The 20,356-nt window shown below is 36.0% G+C and overlaps 1 protein-coding gene across 1 annotated transcript in view; it reads right to left on the reverse strand.

Moving 5' to 3' along the window:
- Positions 1-20,356, reverse strand: part of LOC150094956 (MAGUK scaffold protein dlg1-like) — a 256,608-nt gene that overhangs the window by 191,382 nt on the left and 44,870 nt on the right. Inside the window, exon 2 of the mRNA XM_090411159.1 lies at positions 1,758-1,889. Within this exon, the coding sequence (XP_090267285.1) occupies positions 1,758-1,889 (132 nt within the window). The remainder of the gene's footprint in view (positions 1-1,757; positions 1,890-20,356) is intronic.

Raw genomic sequence — 20,356 nt, forward strand, 5'->3', positions numbered from 1 at the left:
TCTGTCTTCCTCAAAAACTACAACTTTCAGCTGTTCAAGAAACAGGTCAAATGATTCCTTCTTTCCTCCTTAAATTCATGCCCATGCAACAACAATATGAGGGTTTTGCAACCTTTCATGTGTGAGTTATATATATATATATATATATATATATAAAATAAATTTTTTACCTTGGGGATATTGTATATTAGGATAACCAAGTTATTTTATAAACTTGGTTATTTTAATTCCTAATCCCAAGTATGCAAATAATTAAGTTTGCGCCTGAAACAAAGTTCAAGTCTAAAGATGATACAACACCAGGGCAACTCATTGTAAAGGCAGGTAAAGCTCTGATCACTATTCTTAGTATTTTCCCATAATGTAAAGCACATCTCACTAGAAGAAGTATACTGCAATGCATTATGGATGGGGTCACTACCCAGATCGGTTTCAACCTTTTTTGAGGTCTCCTCAGTGAGTAGCTAGACCCTAAATACCAAGGTTATAGTAACATGGAGCCTTATCAACTTTACCTATAGAAGTTGCAACAAGGTGTTTTTATTTTTAATAAAAATATCTGGAAGAGATATAGATGTAATAAAAAAAGGGTTGAAACCGGTCTGGGTAGTGACCCCACCCATAATGCATTGCAGTATACATCTTCTAGTGAGATGTGCTTTACATTATGGGAAAATACTAAGAATAGTGATCAGAGCTTTACCCACCTTTACAATGAGTTGCCCTGGTGTTGTACCATCTTTAGACTTGAACTTTGTTTCAGGTGCAAACTTAATTGTTTGCATACTTGGGATTAGGAGTTAAAATAACCAAGTTTATAAAATAACTTGGTTATCCTAATATATATATAAAAACAATGTCCAAAGCAGTAGCATTGCCATGATTTTAAATTTTTACAAAAAGATTCTTTTGTACAAATTGCAGGTTATATGATCCATAATTTGTATAAATTAAAAAAAATGAGAAAGGATTTTCAGCCTTTGCGATTTTTTGGGGAAGCACATGGAGGAATGGGGGCCAAGAGAAAGGAAGCAGGCATATTTCTTTGCTCCACACAATTATGAAATGATTGGGACATAGTACTTATTCAGTACTATGCCATGCAAACAAAAACTTCAGCTACCCATATTGTTTCATATAAACTATGAACATAGTCAGAAACTGCATAAAAGATTTTAAAAATCTTCAGAGTATAAAGGGAAACAAAATTTCTTCAGTTAAGGACAAAAATAAAATTAGTTGTAAAATATACATACACAAACGTGTATGTGTGGAAACATGTAGAAAAAAATAGTGTTTATGACATTCTTTCACAACATCTTTATATATATATATATATATATATATATATATATATATATGTGTGTATTATAAATCACACCCATGTGTGGGAATCTCTTTCTACCTGTTATATTGCACATTTAGTACCTTGGGATGAGCTAGATAATGACTGTTTAAAGGTCAATTCTAGCAAACAGATCAGCAGCACAATTGTTTAAAAATAATAATAATAAATTTTCATTATGTAGCACAGTAGATGGCATGTGGAGTTTCTACAGAAAGGGAAGTTTCCCTTCCACAGCTTCTTCCTGCTGTAGGCAGGAAGAAGCTGTGGAAGGGAAATATGTTAATGCACTATATGTTAATGACTTAAGTTATACATTAATTATTAAAATATAACCTGTAAACAAAATGTAACTATTATGCTAAATAGCAATTTAAACTTAGTGGCATTTGTTTAAAAACTGCTTACTTACCTAACAAAGCTTGAAACAATCGGCTTTTGAAAATTCGAATTACACGTTCAATTGCATTACGTAACTGCTTGTCTTGTGGTTTAGTTAATTTACTATGATATTCTTCTAGAAGCTCTAATGCTCGATGTGCCTCTATAAAAAAATAAAACTTTTTGCTTAAAACTATAAATTATTCTCTAAATCTCTCTTCAATAATATATTAGTAAAACTAAACAGAGGTGTTGCTTTCATGGTAGTGTACAAATTGCCAAAATGTGATTTACTATTTCATTAAAATGAAACTGGCTAACATCCAAAGAAAAGTTATAAATGCTGACACTAAAACATTTGGCACTGATCCAAACTGGCTACAGTATATATGACAGAACAATATTTTTAATGTTTTCACATGGAAAAAACTGTTGACAATTGCATTTTTGCTTTAGATGTCATGAGTTCTTTTTTCTTAAATTTAGAAAGATATATTCCTAATCAATTCCAAATTTTAAAAAAAAAAATATATATATATATATATATATATATATATACACACACACACATACATACATACATACAAATAAGCATACAAATCTGGTAAATATCTATATTTTATTCAAAAGGTACAAATACAAATTACTCAAATACAAATTTCAAACTATCAAGGTTAACTACTTGATTTCTCAAAAACAGAAAAATTCACAACAGCACATCAATTAGTGAAGAGAAGGAAAAAAAATAATTATTAATGTATTTTTTGACAGCTCATATAGATTTTACAAGCCACTTAAGGCTTCTAACCCGTGATGGAACAGAGGATATGGTTCTAGTATTTACAGAAATTTCACACCAGCCAACAAAAATCATTGTTGATTTTTGGTGGCTGGTGCGAAAGACTTGCATATACCCATATGAAAGTTAAATTCAAACAAACCAACTGGCTGCAGTGTGTAGACACCACCTATTTGGTCATCAGGCCAGTAAAGGCTAAGAATAAATATGAACAGCAGAGTGAGAGAGAGAAAAATGGTACAGGATGTTTGTGGGAGTGGTGAATATGAAGTGGCTTTGATAAAGGAGAGGGATCAAAACTGAGGGGGGGGGGTGTAGCCTGGACTAAATCGTCAGTTATACAAATTGCCACAAGCTGATTTGACCGAATTTGGAGTTGTAATATTCAGAAATAGCATTAGGTTTTGGACACAGCAACATATTAAAATCTATTATCAACCCTCAAAATTATAATCAACTGGAAATAAAAAAATGAGCTCTAAAATTAATTTTTATATAAAACAAATATTTACTTTTTAAAAAAAAAAAGAATTAAAATTTTATATTTCCCAAACAAATGGCACAATATCATTTAAATGGTAATTATATACATTTATTTTACCATGACCAATTTAAGGTGCTACTACAACTGTCACAATACATTTGTTGGTACCACTTTGGATTTCTTGCAACTTTATCATACTGATAGCCAGTGCTCAAATATTTAGTAGTATTTTCCAGGTGATGTTTTATAAACTAAAAAATGTTATGACAAAACAAAAGTAATACATTCTCTAATTCTTACTACACCTTACATATAACTGTATATAAATATTTACTTTTACATGTGTTTAAAATGTGTGCCACTGACCTTATAGTTCATTTACATAAGGGCTATGTCCTCCAGTGATATTTTGAAAAATACCACTTGGTGGTGGTTTTCCCCTTTCAGTTGTTTCTAACCCTTGGTGACTTTGTAGACATTGCCCACAAAGTGTTGCTGGTAAGATTTTTTACAGAGTAGTTCACCGTTGCTTTCTCCCACCCCCAATTTTATCCGGGCTCAAGACCAGCATATGGCTGGGAAATATTCATGACTGTTTTCCTGTTCAGAGGGATGAAAAACTGGAGTTTCCAGGTGAAATCCCGACCACCTCCATATGAGACCGGATAACTCACCTTTCATCGAAAGAGACTAGATAAAGTTTCCTCACATCACTGACAGGAATCGAACCCAGGTCTTTCCATTCAAAGGCTTCATCTATACTAAATGAGCTACGGAGTCTCAAAAATACCACTTATCCACTGATTTATTTGGAGTAAACAGGAAAGAGCCACTCATATGTATCATCAAGAAATCATTCAGGTGGAAAGATTCATTAATTGTTGACCATCCCTTCTCTTTTATTACATTCTGACTAAAACCTCATTCACATAGTTAAGTACTTGTGGTATAATGGCAACAATTTCAAGAAGTTTTGAGAGAAATGTAAACCTATCCTTATTTATCATTCTTTTTCAAAGAGATTTCATATGTTTACATGCTTCCTCACAATTTTGAACTCATTTCGAACTGGTATCCTTCCAACAAATTGACTGAAAGTAACTCCAAATTTTAATTGCTTCCTTCCCGAAATCTTCCAGATCTTCAGACTAGGAAAAACATATCAAAATAAGCATCTTTAGTGATTTCATTTTCACCAAAATTTGTTAACAACTTCATTTATTATTTTTTTTTCCCCCTTCTTCAAACATTCAAACAGCTCTTTGCATGCATTAGCAAAATACTATTGTATACCTAAAGTTTTCCTCTCAAAATGTACAGCTCCTCTCATTTCCTTCATGGCATTCAAGGTGCTGTTCGTCTAATATTTTGTTTGCAGTTTGCCTTTTGAATAATTGATGATAGGTTCTTGAATTTAAGTTAAAAAATTAAAGAAAAAATGGATTCTCATCGCAAAGGATCAGTCTTCATTTTCCGTAACAAGCATTTTAATGTCATAGAATTTCTTTTTCCATTGCATATTTCCTCCAAATGAATTACCACTGCTGAGTAGTTGTTAATAAACGTAGTCTGTACTCCCACTATTTGAAACTAATGAATGCAGATACTTAACTTCAGGATTTTTATTTGCAACATGGATGTTACTTTGCCCAATTCTTTTGGTCTTTTAGTGAATTCTGGTAAAAGATATAAGTATATAACTTATTTCCCCATCATTTCAATTTCAGCAACAAAGGGAACATCTTTAATAGAAACTAAACCAGCCACACTCAATTATATACAATACAGTATGTTGATATAAGATCCAGTAAATCAATTTTGCCACCAGCTCACTGTTCAGTGCTTGCTAATCAATTATTAGAATTTTCCAGTGACAAGAACTTGTTCATTTCACTCTTTTGTATCAAAATACCCAGCATTTGAAGTTGTGGAAAAAAATTGTGGAAGAAAATGCCCCTTTCAATTTTTATCTATATATTTCATATGAAATAAAAAATTCTACCTAATTTGAATTATCGGTAAAAGCATCTAGAAGAAGATTCATTCATCTTGAGTTTTTGATTTCTTTAACTAATTCTTGTTTAATGACATCAGCAATAACTGACACAAACTTTTTGTATTTCATGTCATGAAATACAACAGTTTTGACACTGTTCTTGGCCTGGACCTGTATCCCCAGGCATGGTTAGGCAGAGCTATCAAGTTTTTGAAGTCAGTTACAAAGAAATCACCTTTTCTAGGTGATTTCTAGCCAAGCCTATGTATATATCAGTGGTTTTTTTTTTTTTTGTTTTTTTTTGTGTGAGAATTGTGTGCCTCATGAAACCTAAATGTTTACACTTTGAATGGTCCATGAACACTCGTCTAGAGTTACTGTCAGCAGCCCCAAGATATATATATTTTTACAGACATTACAAAATCCAGCTTCATCTTCATAATACAACCATTTGAATTCCTTGAACTATTTGTCTTGGAAAGCATGTCTTACTTGTTTTTAATTGATGACAGAGCAAAATTTGTCTAGTGTTTTCTATGCATCACATTTGCCTTCAGATGTGATGTGCCTTGTGTTTATTGTTCATAATGAAGGATGAATTTATATAACTTATCCATAAAAAAATAATTCAATAAGAAACACAAATAATAAAAATCACAAGAACTTGGTTAACACTCACTATGAAACCAGACTCACTTTTCACAATATGATCTCAATCATGATTGGGCTCCATCTTTGCAGCAAGATAATTGTATATTTAAATAATGGTATTACAAAGGCTTTTCATTATGTAAAGTGTTCAAGAATATAATTACAGTGTGGCAGTGAAATAAATGAAAATCTGTAATTTTTTTGTTGTTGTTTAATGGGATCTCTGATTTTTATAAGAAGTGATGACTTGTTAGTCATGAAAAGCAAAACGTTTGACAATTGTTGGATATTTATTTAAAAATTAACCATTGAATGGCTGGAAAATTTAAGTTTTGAACAGAAGGTAAGAGATAAATAAACTTTAATAAATTTATGGCAGCCACCCATAATAAAATAACTCTGTGAATAAGAATGTTTTAAAATGAAAAAAGTGTAAATTATGTTGAGAAAACAAGATATTATTATTACATTATTATTACATAACACCTCCAGGGAGTCCAAAAACTCATCGAGGGAGGGCACCTGCTCTACAGCTCTCCATCACTCCACTAACTGCAACCACCTTCATCTACAGCCGACCGCCACCACTATTTTCACAGACAATGCCCACAGAGGAATTCAAACCCACAGCCTTTTGGCTGGAGAGCAGATATGCTAACCACTCAGCCAACTAGGCTGGCATATATATTTCGAATAAGTTTAGAACAAGGCTGAAACTTCACTCGCCACTCATCTCTGATAATTCACCAATCAGAAGTGGAATTTTGAACCCCTGCTCAAAGCAAGTCAAAAGTGCCTTCAATGGGTTGCACCTCATGATCTTCAGTGCTCAAATACACATACATCTTCAAGGCCCACCTTTCCTAATTGGGTTGTGGGGGCAGCAGCTGCAAGAGGAGATTCCAATGGTCACGATCGTCCACCACCAAGCTCAGGTGTTCTGGTGGGATTCCCAAACGTGTCCATCCAAGGTTTTGGAAATAATCTATCCAGCGAGTTCTTGGCCTTCCACGTGGCCTCCCACCCTTTGGCTTGGCAAAGAGGGCCTGCTGAGGGAGCCTCTCTTGTGGCATTATGACCAGGTGCCTTTACCAACCTAACTGTGATCTCTCAACACAGAGAAGCAGCGGTTGGGTATCGAGATATATTTTGCACAATGTTCAAACTCTAGCAATATTGCATCCAGCACTCTCCAAATGAGAATTCTGAGATTGCTGTTGTTAATTTCAATTGGCTAAAGCAACATCATCTGTTAATTGTATGTGTTCTTTTGACCAATATATTATGACCAAAAGATTACACACTTTATATCATATTGATGGCACTAGTTTACAGGGAACTAGTGAGACTAGAGATATGGGGGGGGGGGGGTTGATGGTAGATACAGATTTAAAATTCAGAGGACATATTGCAAGAGTTGGCAAAACAGCTCAGAGGATTACTTGGATGCTGAAGAACACATTGACAAGTGAAGATAAAGAGATTATTATCTCTCTTTATAAGGCTATGATTCAGCCACATATTGACTACTGTGCACAGATTTGGTCACCTGCATTTCTTGGGAATTGGCAGGTGGCAGAAGGATTCAGAGACAAGTGACCAAGCTGGTGACAGGTCAGTGGAATGTTTCCTATGAGGATAGTTGAGGATGCATGGGTAGCAGAGTTTAGCTAACCAGCAGAGGAGAGAGGATGTGACTAAAGGGATTCTATAAGATTAACATGCAAGAAATTTTTCAATACATGGGGGAGTGGTGGGTGAACAAGAGGTCAAGAACAAGAGCTTCGAAGTTGTCTAAGAGTGTGTGTAGACTAGGTTCTTTACTTGAAGAGTGATGCATAAGTGGAATGGATTGCCAGAGGAGATTGTGAGAAACAAAAAAGTGAATAGGTCTAAGGAGATGTATGATAGGTATTGTATGTATGACTATCTTGTGCTAATGGACAGAGTGAATCTCCCAGAATGAGTCTCGACTCCGTTGAGTACCCATATAAATAATAATAATAAATGCTTGCTTTACAGGATGAAAAACCTGAGTTACAGGTTTTTCATCCTGTAAAGGTCAAGAGACGTTTTTCATGAGATTGCTAGTTAATATGCAATAATATTATTAGACAGTTGTGTCCACATTGGACTTCCCTGGTTTCAAGGAATGGTAAAAAATCGAAATGCAGAAACATGTTAAGTTTGGGTTGTTCAAATGTTTTGGATACAAGTTTCCAGAATTTTTTTTTTTTTTTACAAAAACTTTATTTCAATGCCATGGTCCATAAACTAAGGGGGTTCAATGTGGACACCCTGTATTTCTTAATGGAATGCGTTTTCTGATAAAAACAGTGAACAACTGTTTTTATCAGAAAAGAAATTTCACACTCCTGTTCATCATTGCTTGGCTCTTGCTCAGGCTAAATCACTCTGATCTGTTATCTTGAATGCAATTGTTAATATTTTCTGTTTGTTTCATACTCTTTTCAATCACTCAAACAGAACATATGAAGTGGCCTCAGCAGAACCCTTCACCTTCTGTGCACTAAAAATTTTGGTACTCATTTTTGAATAAAAAATCATTTTATATAAAAACTATACTTAAGGGATAAATAAATAAAAACACTTGGGTATCTTAAATTAATAAAGATGCTGCAAACATAAAATTGAAAAGAGAAACTAGTCGAATGCAATTTGTAACACAATGGACATCTGGCATGATGACAAACGTAATCTACTCAACCTTCAAAAATATCTACTTTAAAAATTAATGCTTTTTGTGCAGTGACATATCAGGTAAATGTAAGGTGACTAGCAAAATTGCAGATGTGTCTATGTATGAATCAAGCAATTAAAATATGTTGGATTATATACCAGGTGATCCAAAAGTAACAGAAAAAGTATAGACAATAGCATGATGCAGTTTTCATAGAAATGCACAGAAAGACATGGGATTTTTTTTAATAGCGAAAAATTTTATTGCCAGAATAGTTACATTTGCCACCGATATGTGGCGCTTCAGTTGTGTCAGTAGTTTGTACAGTGCCGCAGCACAGTTCGCAATGCAGCTAGGATTACAAATGTTCAATGTGATGGTCATCATTCATGACAATGGCTGTCAGATGTGGCACGACACTCTGCACAGCATCAAAGAGGGTTTCAGCTGTAATTCCTGTCACATGATGGCAAATAGCTTCTTTCAACATGGCCAATGACGTCGCCCGACCTCTGTACACCTGTGACTTCAAGTAGCCCCATAACCAAAAGTCACAAGGTGTAAGGTCTGGAGACCTTAGTGGCCATTTGTACAGAAAAGAGCGACTGAGAACATGGTCATCGCCAAATGTCGATCGCAGCAGGTGCTGGACAGGACCTGTGATGTGCGGAGGCGCTCCACCCTGCATGAATGTTATACTGTAGAGCGCTTGCCTCTCTTGCAAGGAGGGAATGATGCTGTCTCTTAAAAGCGCTCCATAACGCTCGCCTGTGACAGAAACAGTTCGAAATGTACCGCTGTGGACTTCCTCAAAGAAAAAAGTGCCTATAATGAATGACAGAGTGAACCCGCACCACGCTGTCACCTTTGGCTAATGCAAAGGGGTTTCCACAATCGCGTGTGGGTTCTCTCTCGCCCAGATGCTGCAGTTGTGTGCATTTACACTTCCATTAAGCGAAAAGTGCACCTCCTCAGTCCACAGGACGTATGACAGCCAGTCCGCATTGTTTTCCATCTGTTGAAAAGTCCAATTTGCAAATTTATGACGTCTCTCGAAATCTGTTGGTTTCAGTTTCTGTACGTGTTGGATTTTGTAAGGATACCTCTTGAGGATGATTCTGAGTAATCGCCACACAGTCCCATACGAAATGCCAGTTCATCTTGAAATTTCATGGGCACTGCATTCCCCATGTACGGAAACTGCCGATTCTGTGTGTCGGTCTCGTGTTTGACCTCGTGCACAACTGCAATAGTTTGTTTGGGTCTCCCGCTTCTTGCACGTGCTTCAAAACTGCCAGTGTCCTCAAACCTTTTCATCATAGCTATCAGTGAGGAACAAGACATCGGTCCCTTTCCACTTCTAATACCCCGCATCAAACGATAGGTGCGCAAAGCTGCACTTGCACATTCGGAGTTCTGATAATACAGCTTAACTAAAAGTGCTTTATCTCTTAACGATAACATGCCTCACCTTGGCAGAATGTTTAACTTTGGTAATAAACGTTAAATGCTGAAAGTTTAACTTCAGTATTCACTACATCTGAAATTTACATCTCTAACAGTTTAAATAGTGACAGGCAGCATCTCCGGGACCGCTACAGCACCACCTGTCGGTGACAAATTTAACTATTCTGGCAATAAAATTTTTCGTTATTAAAAAAAATCCCATGTCTTTCTGTGAAAACCGCATCGTGCTACTGTCTATACTTTTCAAATTATTGAATTTTTACTTTTTCCGTTACTTTTGGATCACCCGGTATATAATACATGCATCCACTAAGATGACTGATAAAAATATCTTTACAAACCAAGAAACGTAACAAGGCCTAATCTTAGAAAGAATAATGATAATTTCACTTTGTTCTTCTTCTTCTTCCCTTCCTGTTATCTGATAAAATCCTTCCACCAATATGCATAATACCTCCTCTTCTCATATTTATTGGTAATAGTAGAATGCGAGTTATTCTCATAACTGATATACTACAGTCATATATAATGCCATAAGATAAGTGAATTTTGGTCTTATATGTGTTTATTTCTTTTGTTCTATATTGTCAAATTTTTTTTCCTCATATATTTTTCATTATTTAATATATGCTTTTATTTAGAAATCTACAGAATCAACAAATTTGATTAATTTTTAAACTGAATATGTTTACTTCTTACATTAACTGAAAATATTAAAAAGTACAATAAACAATTCCTAAAGATCACTTTTATATATAAGTTTTTAGCTACCATAATGACACAGAACTAAATCAAGCTTAGCACAGTTTAATAACTTAAATCTTAATATAACTCATTATCTGATCCAATGCTAATTAAAGTTAAAGATCTTCTCAAGTTCAGATAACTATCTTTGATTTTTGTGAATATCACTTTCAAATGATATTCACAGAAATGGCAAAATCTTTGGTTTGTCAGCAATATCAATATTGGAATGGCCGAAGTATACTGCACTAGTAATCTGAAACAAGGCACTCTGCCAAATTCCTACTCATCTATAATAATGCCAAGCCCAACAAGAACAATTTTAGATTTACCCAAATGACTATCTCTCTATATAAAACAACTAACAAAGATAGTATTCATCAGAAATCCACATGATATGCACATCATACAATATTTATATTTTAAAATTTAAAGAATTTCTTATAACTGATTTTTCATAAATACAATTTAAGATTCAAAATGTTAAATTATCAAAATGATGAAATGCTACTTAACACTCATCACATCTACCATGCTGTAATAAAATATTACAAATGTACATATAATACAAGGATAAGGCAATGAAAATTGATCAGCTCCACAAAGTCTTTAATCAACACCTTTGTACTGCAAAGACATTGATTAAATATATTACAAAGTTATTGATAAAAATCCACAGGCAATGGTTGTCAGATTTATATCATACTTCATAATATGACTTGTTAATTCTATTCAGAAGGTTAAAAACTGAATAAAAATGAAATTAGAAAAAATATATATCAACAAACGGACCACAAATCAAACATGCTAAATCCTATCATTATTAACAAACCTCTATGGAAGACTCATAGGTCTCACTCCATTATCAACATATACTGAATGAATTCAATCCCACTCTTTGCATTCAACACACTTCTTCAAGTTCAACTGACTCACCCATCATTCTTTATGTAAAGAGTTCACACCCTTCCTCATTCCATCCTGCCAGGAATTGCCCTCTTGTTCTCATCTCCTTTCCTCCACTCATTATACAAATCCTTCTGTATTGATCCTGTAAACTGAATCACCAGTTTAAAGATCAACCACATCACCTCTTTTCCTACTTTCAAACTCTACAATTTACATTTCCTCACCTGTCCCAAAGCCAACATTCCAGAGCACTTATACCTTCTTTGTCATGCATCTCAGAACTCTCTTCCTCTCAATACATAATAGCACTTTATGGTGTAAACAACACTAAGAGAGGAAAAAAATTAACTTATTGAACTTAATCATATTTTGCTGGTTTTCTACCCAGCATCTTCGGAGTACAAATTATAATGAAACTAAATCATTAGCAATTTAGTAAGTACGTAATTATCACAGTTATAATTTGTACTCTGAAGATGCTGGTTAGAAAACTTGCAAAATATAAGGTCAATAAATTAATTTTTTTTCCTTCTCTTGGTGTTGTTAATGGTATTACAAATAATCAGCAATAACCTAAGCTTTTCTATACATGTCATGTTTTTTTTCTCTCTCTCTCTCATTTGTCACAGTGGAAAAGTTACCAAATCCATGCGTGGTCTGGTCAATGCCTTGTACAGTGATATAGCTACATCTTTATCCCTACTCATCAATGCACTCATAACAGTATGTAGTCTTCACAACCCTTGTAATGTGCCCTTTGAACATCAAACTCAGTGAATATCCCTCCACCAGATCCTCTCATCCACATCCCTGGTGCAGTTTCACTAATATAATACACAGCTCAAGTAGAACCACACACTGATTTGTCAAGCTAAAAAGATAATTTAAATCTTCCCAAAAGACTCAAATTATCATTGATCCTCCTTACACAATGCTGTGAAGGAAATAACATGTAGTATCAGCAAATAACAGAATATCTCCATTAATATACACAAAGCATCTAACTGAACAAAATGAACATCAGTGACCCGAGAACATAACTCTGTTACACACTAGTTACCTTCTTTTTCTATGAAAACACTCTCCATGGCAAATCAGAGTAGGAGTGAGAAAGTTATGAGAATGATAGAAGAGGAGAGAATAGAAACTGTAGAAGAGAGGGAACAAGAGTTATGAGAATGATAGAAAAGAGAAAATAGAAACAGTAGAAGAGAGGGAACAAGAGAGTTATGAGAATGATAGAAGAGGAGAGAATAAAAACAGTAGAAGAGAGAGGGAATGAGAGAGAGTTATGGGAATGATAGAAGAGAATAGAAACAGTAGAAGAGAGAGTTATGGGAATGATAGAAGAGAGAATGGAAACAGTCAAAGAGAGAGGGAATGAGAAGAACGCAAGAGAATGCTGGAACAGATAGAGAGATGCCAGGACAGCAGGTAAGAAGGGGGAACACAGAGAGAAAGGGTTAGAGTATAGAGAGTGAGCAATCAAGGAACAGAGTGGTAAGATGTATGATGTGTGGAGAACCGATCCATGGTGTGCAAGACAGAATGACAGGAGTGTTTGCCTGAAGGAACGATAGAAAGTGTGGCTATGGCAATTAAGCGGGGTGAAAGCATGGATGAGATGATTGTGATGATGGGCACGAATGACTTGAGAGGCAGTGTAAATTGGGTGGCGAGTGATCGAGATTCATGCTCCAGGTTGTGCAAAAGAAAACAGAGAGGAAAGATAGTGTGTATGTTACCCAGGTATGACAATGACAAGCTAAGCAGAAGAGCAGTAATAATGAATAGCTTAATAACCAGAATGTGTCGGAAGAGAGGATTGGAATATGTGGATGCTTGGAGGGCATTTGAGTACAGAAAGGAGCTGTATGCAAGAAACCACTTGCATTTGAATGGGGAAGGATATAGGCATCTAGAATTCCCAGGTTGGATGGTAGCAGGGGTGGCTTCTTGTGGGAATGGATGCTTAAGGGAAGGCGGATGACATCAGGTAACACAGAGTCCAGTGGAGTCTGGAGGGGATAATGATAGGTATAGAAGCAGTGACATTTTTATGCTTTATTCTGGATACTCCTGGCATTAGTAGAAAGGAGATGAATTGGTGGCATTGATTACATCAGCCTGGCCAAAGATTATTGGGATCTCTGAGATGTGGTTGACGAAAGATATAATAACAGGAATAAAAGTAGCAGGGTACAGCATTTTTTGGCAGGATAAGAAGAGAAAACACAGTGATGGAGTACTGCTTATGATAAGTGATGACTTATGTCCTCTAAGAGTGGAGGCTTTGGAAAGCAGTGACACTAATGGTTTTGAAAGCATATAAGTGCTACAAGCCAAGGAGCACAGAGGGTGGGTGGGAAGAAGGAGATGTTTAGGAAGTTGAGCTTCACAAGTACAAGAAGAATGATTGTTATGGGAGATTTTAACTACAGTCGTATAAGTTGGGAAGAGGAAAATGCATGTAGTAATAAGGGAATGGAATTTCTGGAATTGTTGAGGGACAGATGTCTTAGGCAACATGTAATAGAGGTAACAAGAGGTTCAAGAGTTTTTGGACTTGGTTATAGAATCAGAAGAGCTGATAATAACTGAGATGACGTCTCTTCCCTCTGTTGGAGAGAGGGACCATGTGGTTTTGACTTGGAAGATGAATAGACATGGAGTATCGAAGAAAAGGGAACATGTGGAATTATAAGGAAGGTGATTATAATAGTCTTAGATATCAACTTGGGGCTGTTCCAGGGAGGGAAGAATTGGGAGGCTGGGATATCATTAGCATGGGAACTTGTCAAGGAATATTTGTTGGCAGCAATAGCAAGTCGTATTCAATGAGTGAAGAAGAGGACACAATTCGATGTAAAGTGGATGACAAACAATATCAAAACAGGAACTGCAGGTGAAAAAGAGGTTATGGAAGAAAAAAAGGAAGAGGGAGTGGAGAGCAGATGCATGAAGAATATAAGACTCAGGTCAGGAGAGTAACTAATATGGTAAGGAACAGCGAAACTGGAATATACTATGAGAAGAGACTGGCACTGAGATCCAAAGATAATCCTAGAGAATTTTTTTAGCTATGTGGCCAGTAGGAGGAGAAATGATTATGGAAGAATGATAATGTGGGATAAAAATGGGAATAGAGTGCAGAGGACATAGTGGAGTTGTTCAATAAACACTGTATTGAACACACAGTTTCAAGTACCAGGGTACTCAAACTCCTAGATTGATAGGGCAGGTTCGAGGTTTAGAGGAGAGTGTTTCAAATACTGAGTACCCTGGATGTCAGTAAAGCTACGGGACTGGATGGTATTTCCCCACGGGCTTTGAGAGAATGTGCTAAAGAACTGACAGCTCTGTTGACTTGGCTTTTCAATAAAAGTCTGGCTGTGGGAAAGGTACCCAGGGAATGGAAGGAAGGTAAGATAGTGCCGCTGCATAAGGGCGGTAGCAGACTGGAAGTGTCTAACTATAGGCCAGTTTATGTTTCATCAGTAGTTGTAAAGATCTTGGAGAAATTAGTGAGGGACCATATACAGAGTTGGACAGATGAGAGTAATGTTATCTGCAAGAGTCAACATGGATTTGTTAAAGGGTGCTCTTGCTTTAGTAATATGATTGCCTTTTATAATAAAGTGACAAGAGCAGTTGATGAAGGAAAGGAATATACTGCAATTTTTTTGGATTTTGCAAAGGCATTTAAACAAGGTGCCAAATAAGCTGATATTTAAGTTGCAGCACATGGATTTAGATGTTGGGTTAGTCAACTGGATTCTGGATTGGTTGTCTGATAGGTATCAGAGCTGTGCATGGTGGGGCAGTATCAAGAATGCAGAAGGTTACAGGGTCACACATGGTTCAGTACTGGGACTTTTAGTATTTAACCTTTATATCAATGACATTGTCAATGGATGGCAGGGGGATATTCAGCTGTTTGCAGATGATGTGAAGCTGGGAAGGGTTATTAGTAACAGTGCAGATGTGGCAGCCCTGCAAGAGGATTTGAATAAACTAGACATGTGGGTGAATGAATGGAGTTGTCGGTTTAATGTAGCAAAATGTAGTCTTGAAATTTGGAATAAATCGATGGGAGGCTGCATACTCAATTGGAGGAGCTGTATGGAGGAAGTAGAGGAGAGAAGCGAGATCTGGAGGTGACTCGCATAGAGTTTAGTAAGCTAAACAGCTCTATCACAGCTCTACAACAAGAACTAATCAACGTGTTAAATCCTGAAATATGGACTGTCCTACAGCACATCTCTGAAGTTGCAACAAAAAAAAAATTCACAAAAGTAAAAAGCAAACACCTAAAGAAATATGAACTCTTACAACAGCGCCAACATACGAAGTCCTGACCGCAACTTCGACGAGACCACGCGGTCATAAACCTATCGTCGGAAACACTCACTGAAGAAGCCAAGAACGCTCTCAGTCTGGGACATAACTTTGCCGTCACGCTCAAACAAATTCCTAAACTAGAAATTATGATGAAAGTAGAACGGGATATCCACGATCTTCCGCCAGCAATGGCCAATAACGTGCGACTAGATATAGCAAGTATTATAAACAAGGTTAAGCCCTCCAAAAAGCAATATGCCACGTAAGCAATAACTGCCCTAAAAAAAGTTATATAATAATAAAAATATTATTATTACAAAAGCCGATAAAGGAAATGCAACAGTTATCATGAATAAAGAAGAGTATAACAGAAAAATGCAAGATCTCATATGTGACAGTTCCACATATCAAATTATACATCGAGACTCTACGATGTCTCAAAAGAAAAAAGTCCGAAAATTACTGAAAAAAGTGACATCATGGCCCAAAGAAATCATCAAGAAAATAAAACCAATTCATGTTAAACCACCCTGTATTTATGGATTACCAAAAATCCACAAAACTAATATTCCCCTACGCCCCATAGTTGATAGCATAGATAGTCCCACATATAAACTGGCCTGGCATTTAGCCAAGTTGCTTGCCCCCCTTACTGGCAACTCCTCTACTTTTGTAAAAAAATTCAATCCATTTCAAAACACTGGTTAAAAATCTAATCCTAAAAGATTCAGACATAATGGTTAGTTTCAATGTCACCTCCTTATTTACCAATGTACTACTTATAGACACTCTTGATATAATCAAGTCTAAATTTCCCGCAGATATTTTTGAATTATTTCAATTTACCATGGTTACTTTACTAATGCAGGTTACTTTACATGGGGGGGGGGGGAATTCTACAAATAGATTAATGGTACTGCTATGGGTTCCCCCCTCTCTCTCCCATTAGCAAATTTTTACATGAAACACTTTGAAAACAAAGTACTTACCACAGCTACATACAAGCCACAAGTGTGGTTATGCTATGTAGATGATGTGTTTGCCATCTGGCCCCATGGACAAGACACTTTGGATGCTTTTGTCACCTACCTAAACAGCCAACACCCCAAAATTCACTTCACAGTAGAAAAAGAATCAAATAACTGTTTACCATTTCTTGACACATTAGTCACCCACCTTTCAGATAGATCACTATCTTTTTGTATTTACAGAAAGCCTACACACACACACCCACACACACACACAGGAAGATACCTACATAAACAATCACATCATCATCCAGTCCACCAACAGTACGGCATTTTAAAAACACTTACACACAGAGCCAGAGCCATTTGTTCTAATGATACAGCTCTAACCACTGAACTCCAATACCTGCGCCATACGTTCTTAGCCAACGGCTACAATCCCTACAAAATAGATAAAATACTACATAGGCCCATTACTCTGCCATCCCCTAATACACAAGAATACAATATGACCATTTCTATTCCCTATATCAGAGGTACATCAGAAAAGATAGCCAAAGTATTGTCGAAACATGGCCTTCGCACCACTTTCAAACCTCATGTCAAGTTGGCAACTCTGATCCGCTTGCCTAAGGATAAACTTCACCCTTTAGCACACCCAGGAGTGTATGAATTTCTGTGTGACTGTAACTTGGCCTATTATGAGCAAACAGGAAGATCAGTGAACATCCGCCTGGAAGAACATGAAAGATACATTCGCTACTATTACTATGGCAAGTCGAGACTGGCAGACCACGCTTTGGACACTCCTTCACACAGGATTAAATGGAGGAAAACGAATGTGCTATTTAGGAGTTGTTATAGATCTGAAAGATTATTTTTTGAGTCAGCAATGGCTTTGAAGAATTCTCCCAACCTTAACAAATATGGTTGCATTAATTTGCCAAAAATTTGGGAGACAGTTATCCTAAGAAAAACTCCTGGATAACTGCTGTTTTTTTTTTTTTTTTTCCCGTTAGAGGGCACCAAAAAATAGGATTTTAGATCTTTTGTCTTTTGCAATTATATTGTTTTGCTCACTCACTGTCACGTTTACAAGTGTGTTGTGCTCTGATGATGCTGAGTTGAAAATCAGAGAAATATAAGCGTTAATAAAACATCTTGATTGATAAAAGTGTTTGTGCTGTTGTTAATACCATGAAAAATAAGTCATGAATAACCATCAACACCTAAGCTTATCTGTTAGACTGGAGGTGATTATTGAAAACTGAAATCCAGGGAACATACTGCAAAGGTGGTGAAGGTAACCCAGAGGACTGCTGCAATATTGAGAAGGACACTGACCTGCAGAGATAAAAGACTTCATTCCATTGTATAAGACCCTGATCAGACCACATTTAGACTATTGTTCTCAAATTTGGTCCCCAGGATTTGAAGGAGATAAATTAACTGTGGAAAGGGTACAGAGGCTGATAACAAAGATGGTTTCAGGACTATACAATGTTAGTTATGAGGATCCTTCTTCTATTTGCCAAACTGCAGAGTTTGGTAAATAGAAGAAGGAGAGGTGATATGATTGAGACTTTTAAACTATTGAGAGGTAGTAACAGGATTGACACTGGAGAGTTCTTTCGCTTGGTGGAACAGCGAGAAGGAGCAATGACAAGGGACCATCCCTGGAAGTTGCAAAAGGAAGCTGTGAGCAAGAGGGTGAGGAGTGGTTTATTTGCATGGAGGGTGGTTGAACCGTGGAATGCATTGCCCGATAGAGTAGTGAGAGCAACAACAGTCAATGAGTGGTATGATAGACTTCGTGTTTCCTAGGAAGGACCTCCCACGATGAGTCTTTTGACTCCATGGAGGTCTGAATAATAATAATTATACCACCACAAAAAAAAAAACAATTGCATGTTTAAGACAAATTATCCATCCCTATCTCACTCAGCCTACACAAAAACTTTCTACCAAATAGTTTCACAAAGTCCAAGAATATCACAACATATGAATCTCCTTATTTAGCACATTCATCACTGTCATAAAATGCAAGCAGATTGCTAAAGCAATCTCCTTTACAAACTCATGATGAATCAACAGAGAATCCTATGCTAACCAACCCAGTCCCATATTTTTTAAAACCAATCTTTGCAATGCCTTAAACAACAACCACAAATGCACAGTGATATATAATCGTTCTGTATCTTTGTATCTGTTTCAATGCCACTTTTGTGCAGGAGCATTATTTTATCTTCTTTTCACTGCCTGAAGAACCCATCTTTTGCAAATATTAAATAACCCAACAATTATTCTGCACATTCTTAAAAATTTGGCAATATATTATCCACTCCATCCCATGTAACCTTATAACAGTCTACTTAACACTTTTAGTGTCTGTAGATATCATTTCTTTTAGATGTTAAACATATTTTTACAGAGAAGTTGGGTGAAATTCATGCTTAGTAAAAAATCTATTCCTTAATATTCTGGATGTTTTTCCCAATTTCAATTCAACAACAACCAAGAAAAGTCAAGCTTAGAAAAGTAACAGTTTTTTTTGTTTTTTTTAATGGTGCTCCCACCCATGAAATTTTTGTTTATAAGCCTGCAGTACATTTGTACCATGGGCAGGCTAAGGGTTTGTTATTTTTAATTTTTTAATTAAGTTTATATTTTTTGTATTTCTACTTATTTTTTACATAGTCCAAAAACCCTACTCTAAAGACCAAACATGGAATCCTTTCTTTCATGCTTACACGGTGGTCAGAATACATTATGGAAAATTATGGAGACAACTACCATGTAAGAGCAAAACTTTAGTTTAATATAAACTCGAGTGTTCATTTTGGTTTATAATAAACTAAAGTTTTGCTCTAACATGGTAGTTGTCTCCATAATGTACAAAACATGGAACTTTCTCAAATGACTTGAAGGCCTCCGATAAGCAAGGTAGTAGTCTCACAATGGGCAATGAAATTCATCTCCAACCTAAAACAGATTAAAACCAACAAATAAGAGCAACCTCACAAAACCATCCAAATTCAGTTTTCAAATGTACAGTGTCTTAGTTCTAACTCAATACTGTTCATTTCCATCTACAATCTGTAATACCATACCTACTTTTCCTAACAAACTCAAGATTCAGCTTCTTTAATTTTCACAATTACACACACACTTACTCTTGTCATCTCCAAGGTACATTTATGTTATGTTTGCACTGATATACTATGTCAGAATTTCCAATTTCTGCTCCATCCTATACATTTGAATTGGTATTTCTCACTCTCCTAATACCATGGTCATTCTGAAGTTTATTTTCTTTCTTCAAATGTTGATTTTCTCCAGTCCAACTTTCCTAATGGTCAAAGTCATCTTCCTTGGAGATTTTAATATTCAAACCATGGCTTTCTTTTTCCAACTACACTGATCCAGAAAGCAGAGGTGCTGAGACATCTGTTATCACCAATGAACTTGCACAAATTCTTCACATTCCTGCCAGATAACCCTAACTGCTCTCCAAACATTCTAGAGCTCTCTCTCTCTCTCTCTCTCTCCAGTAATGGCTCTTAAGTATAG

The sequence above is a fragment of the Typopeltis vanoorti genome, chromosome 21 (genome assembly GCF_054136105.1).
Source record: "Typopeltis vanoorti isolate ZY-2024b chromosome 21, IOZ_Tvanoo_1.0, whole genome shotgun sequence".
Taxonomy (NCBI): Eukaryota; Metazoa; Arthropoda; class Arachnida; order Uropygi; family Thelyphonidae; genus Typopeltis; species Typopeltis vanoorti.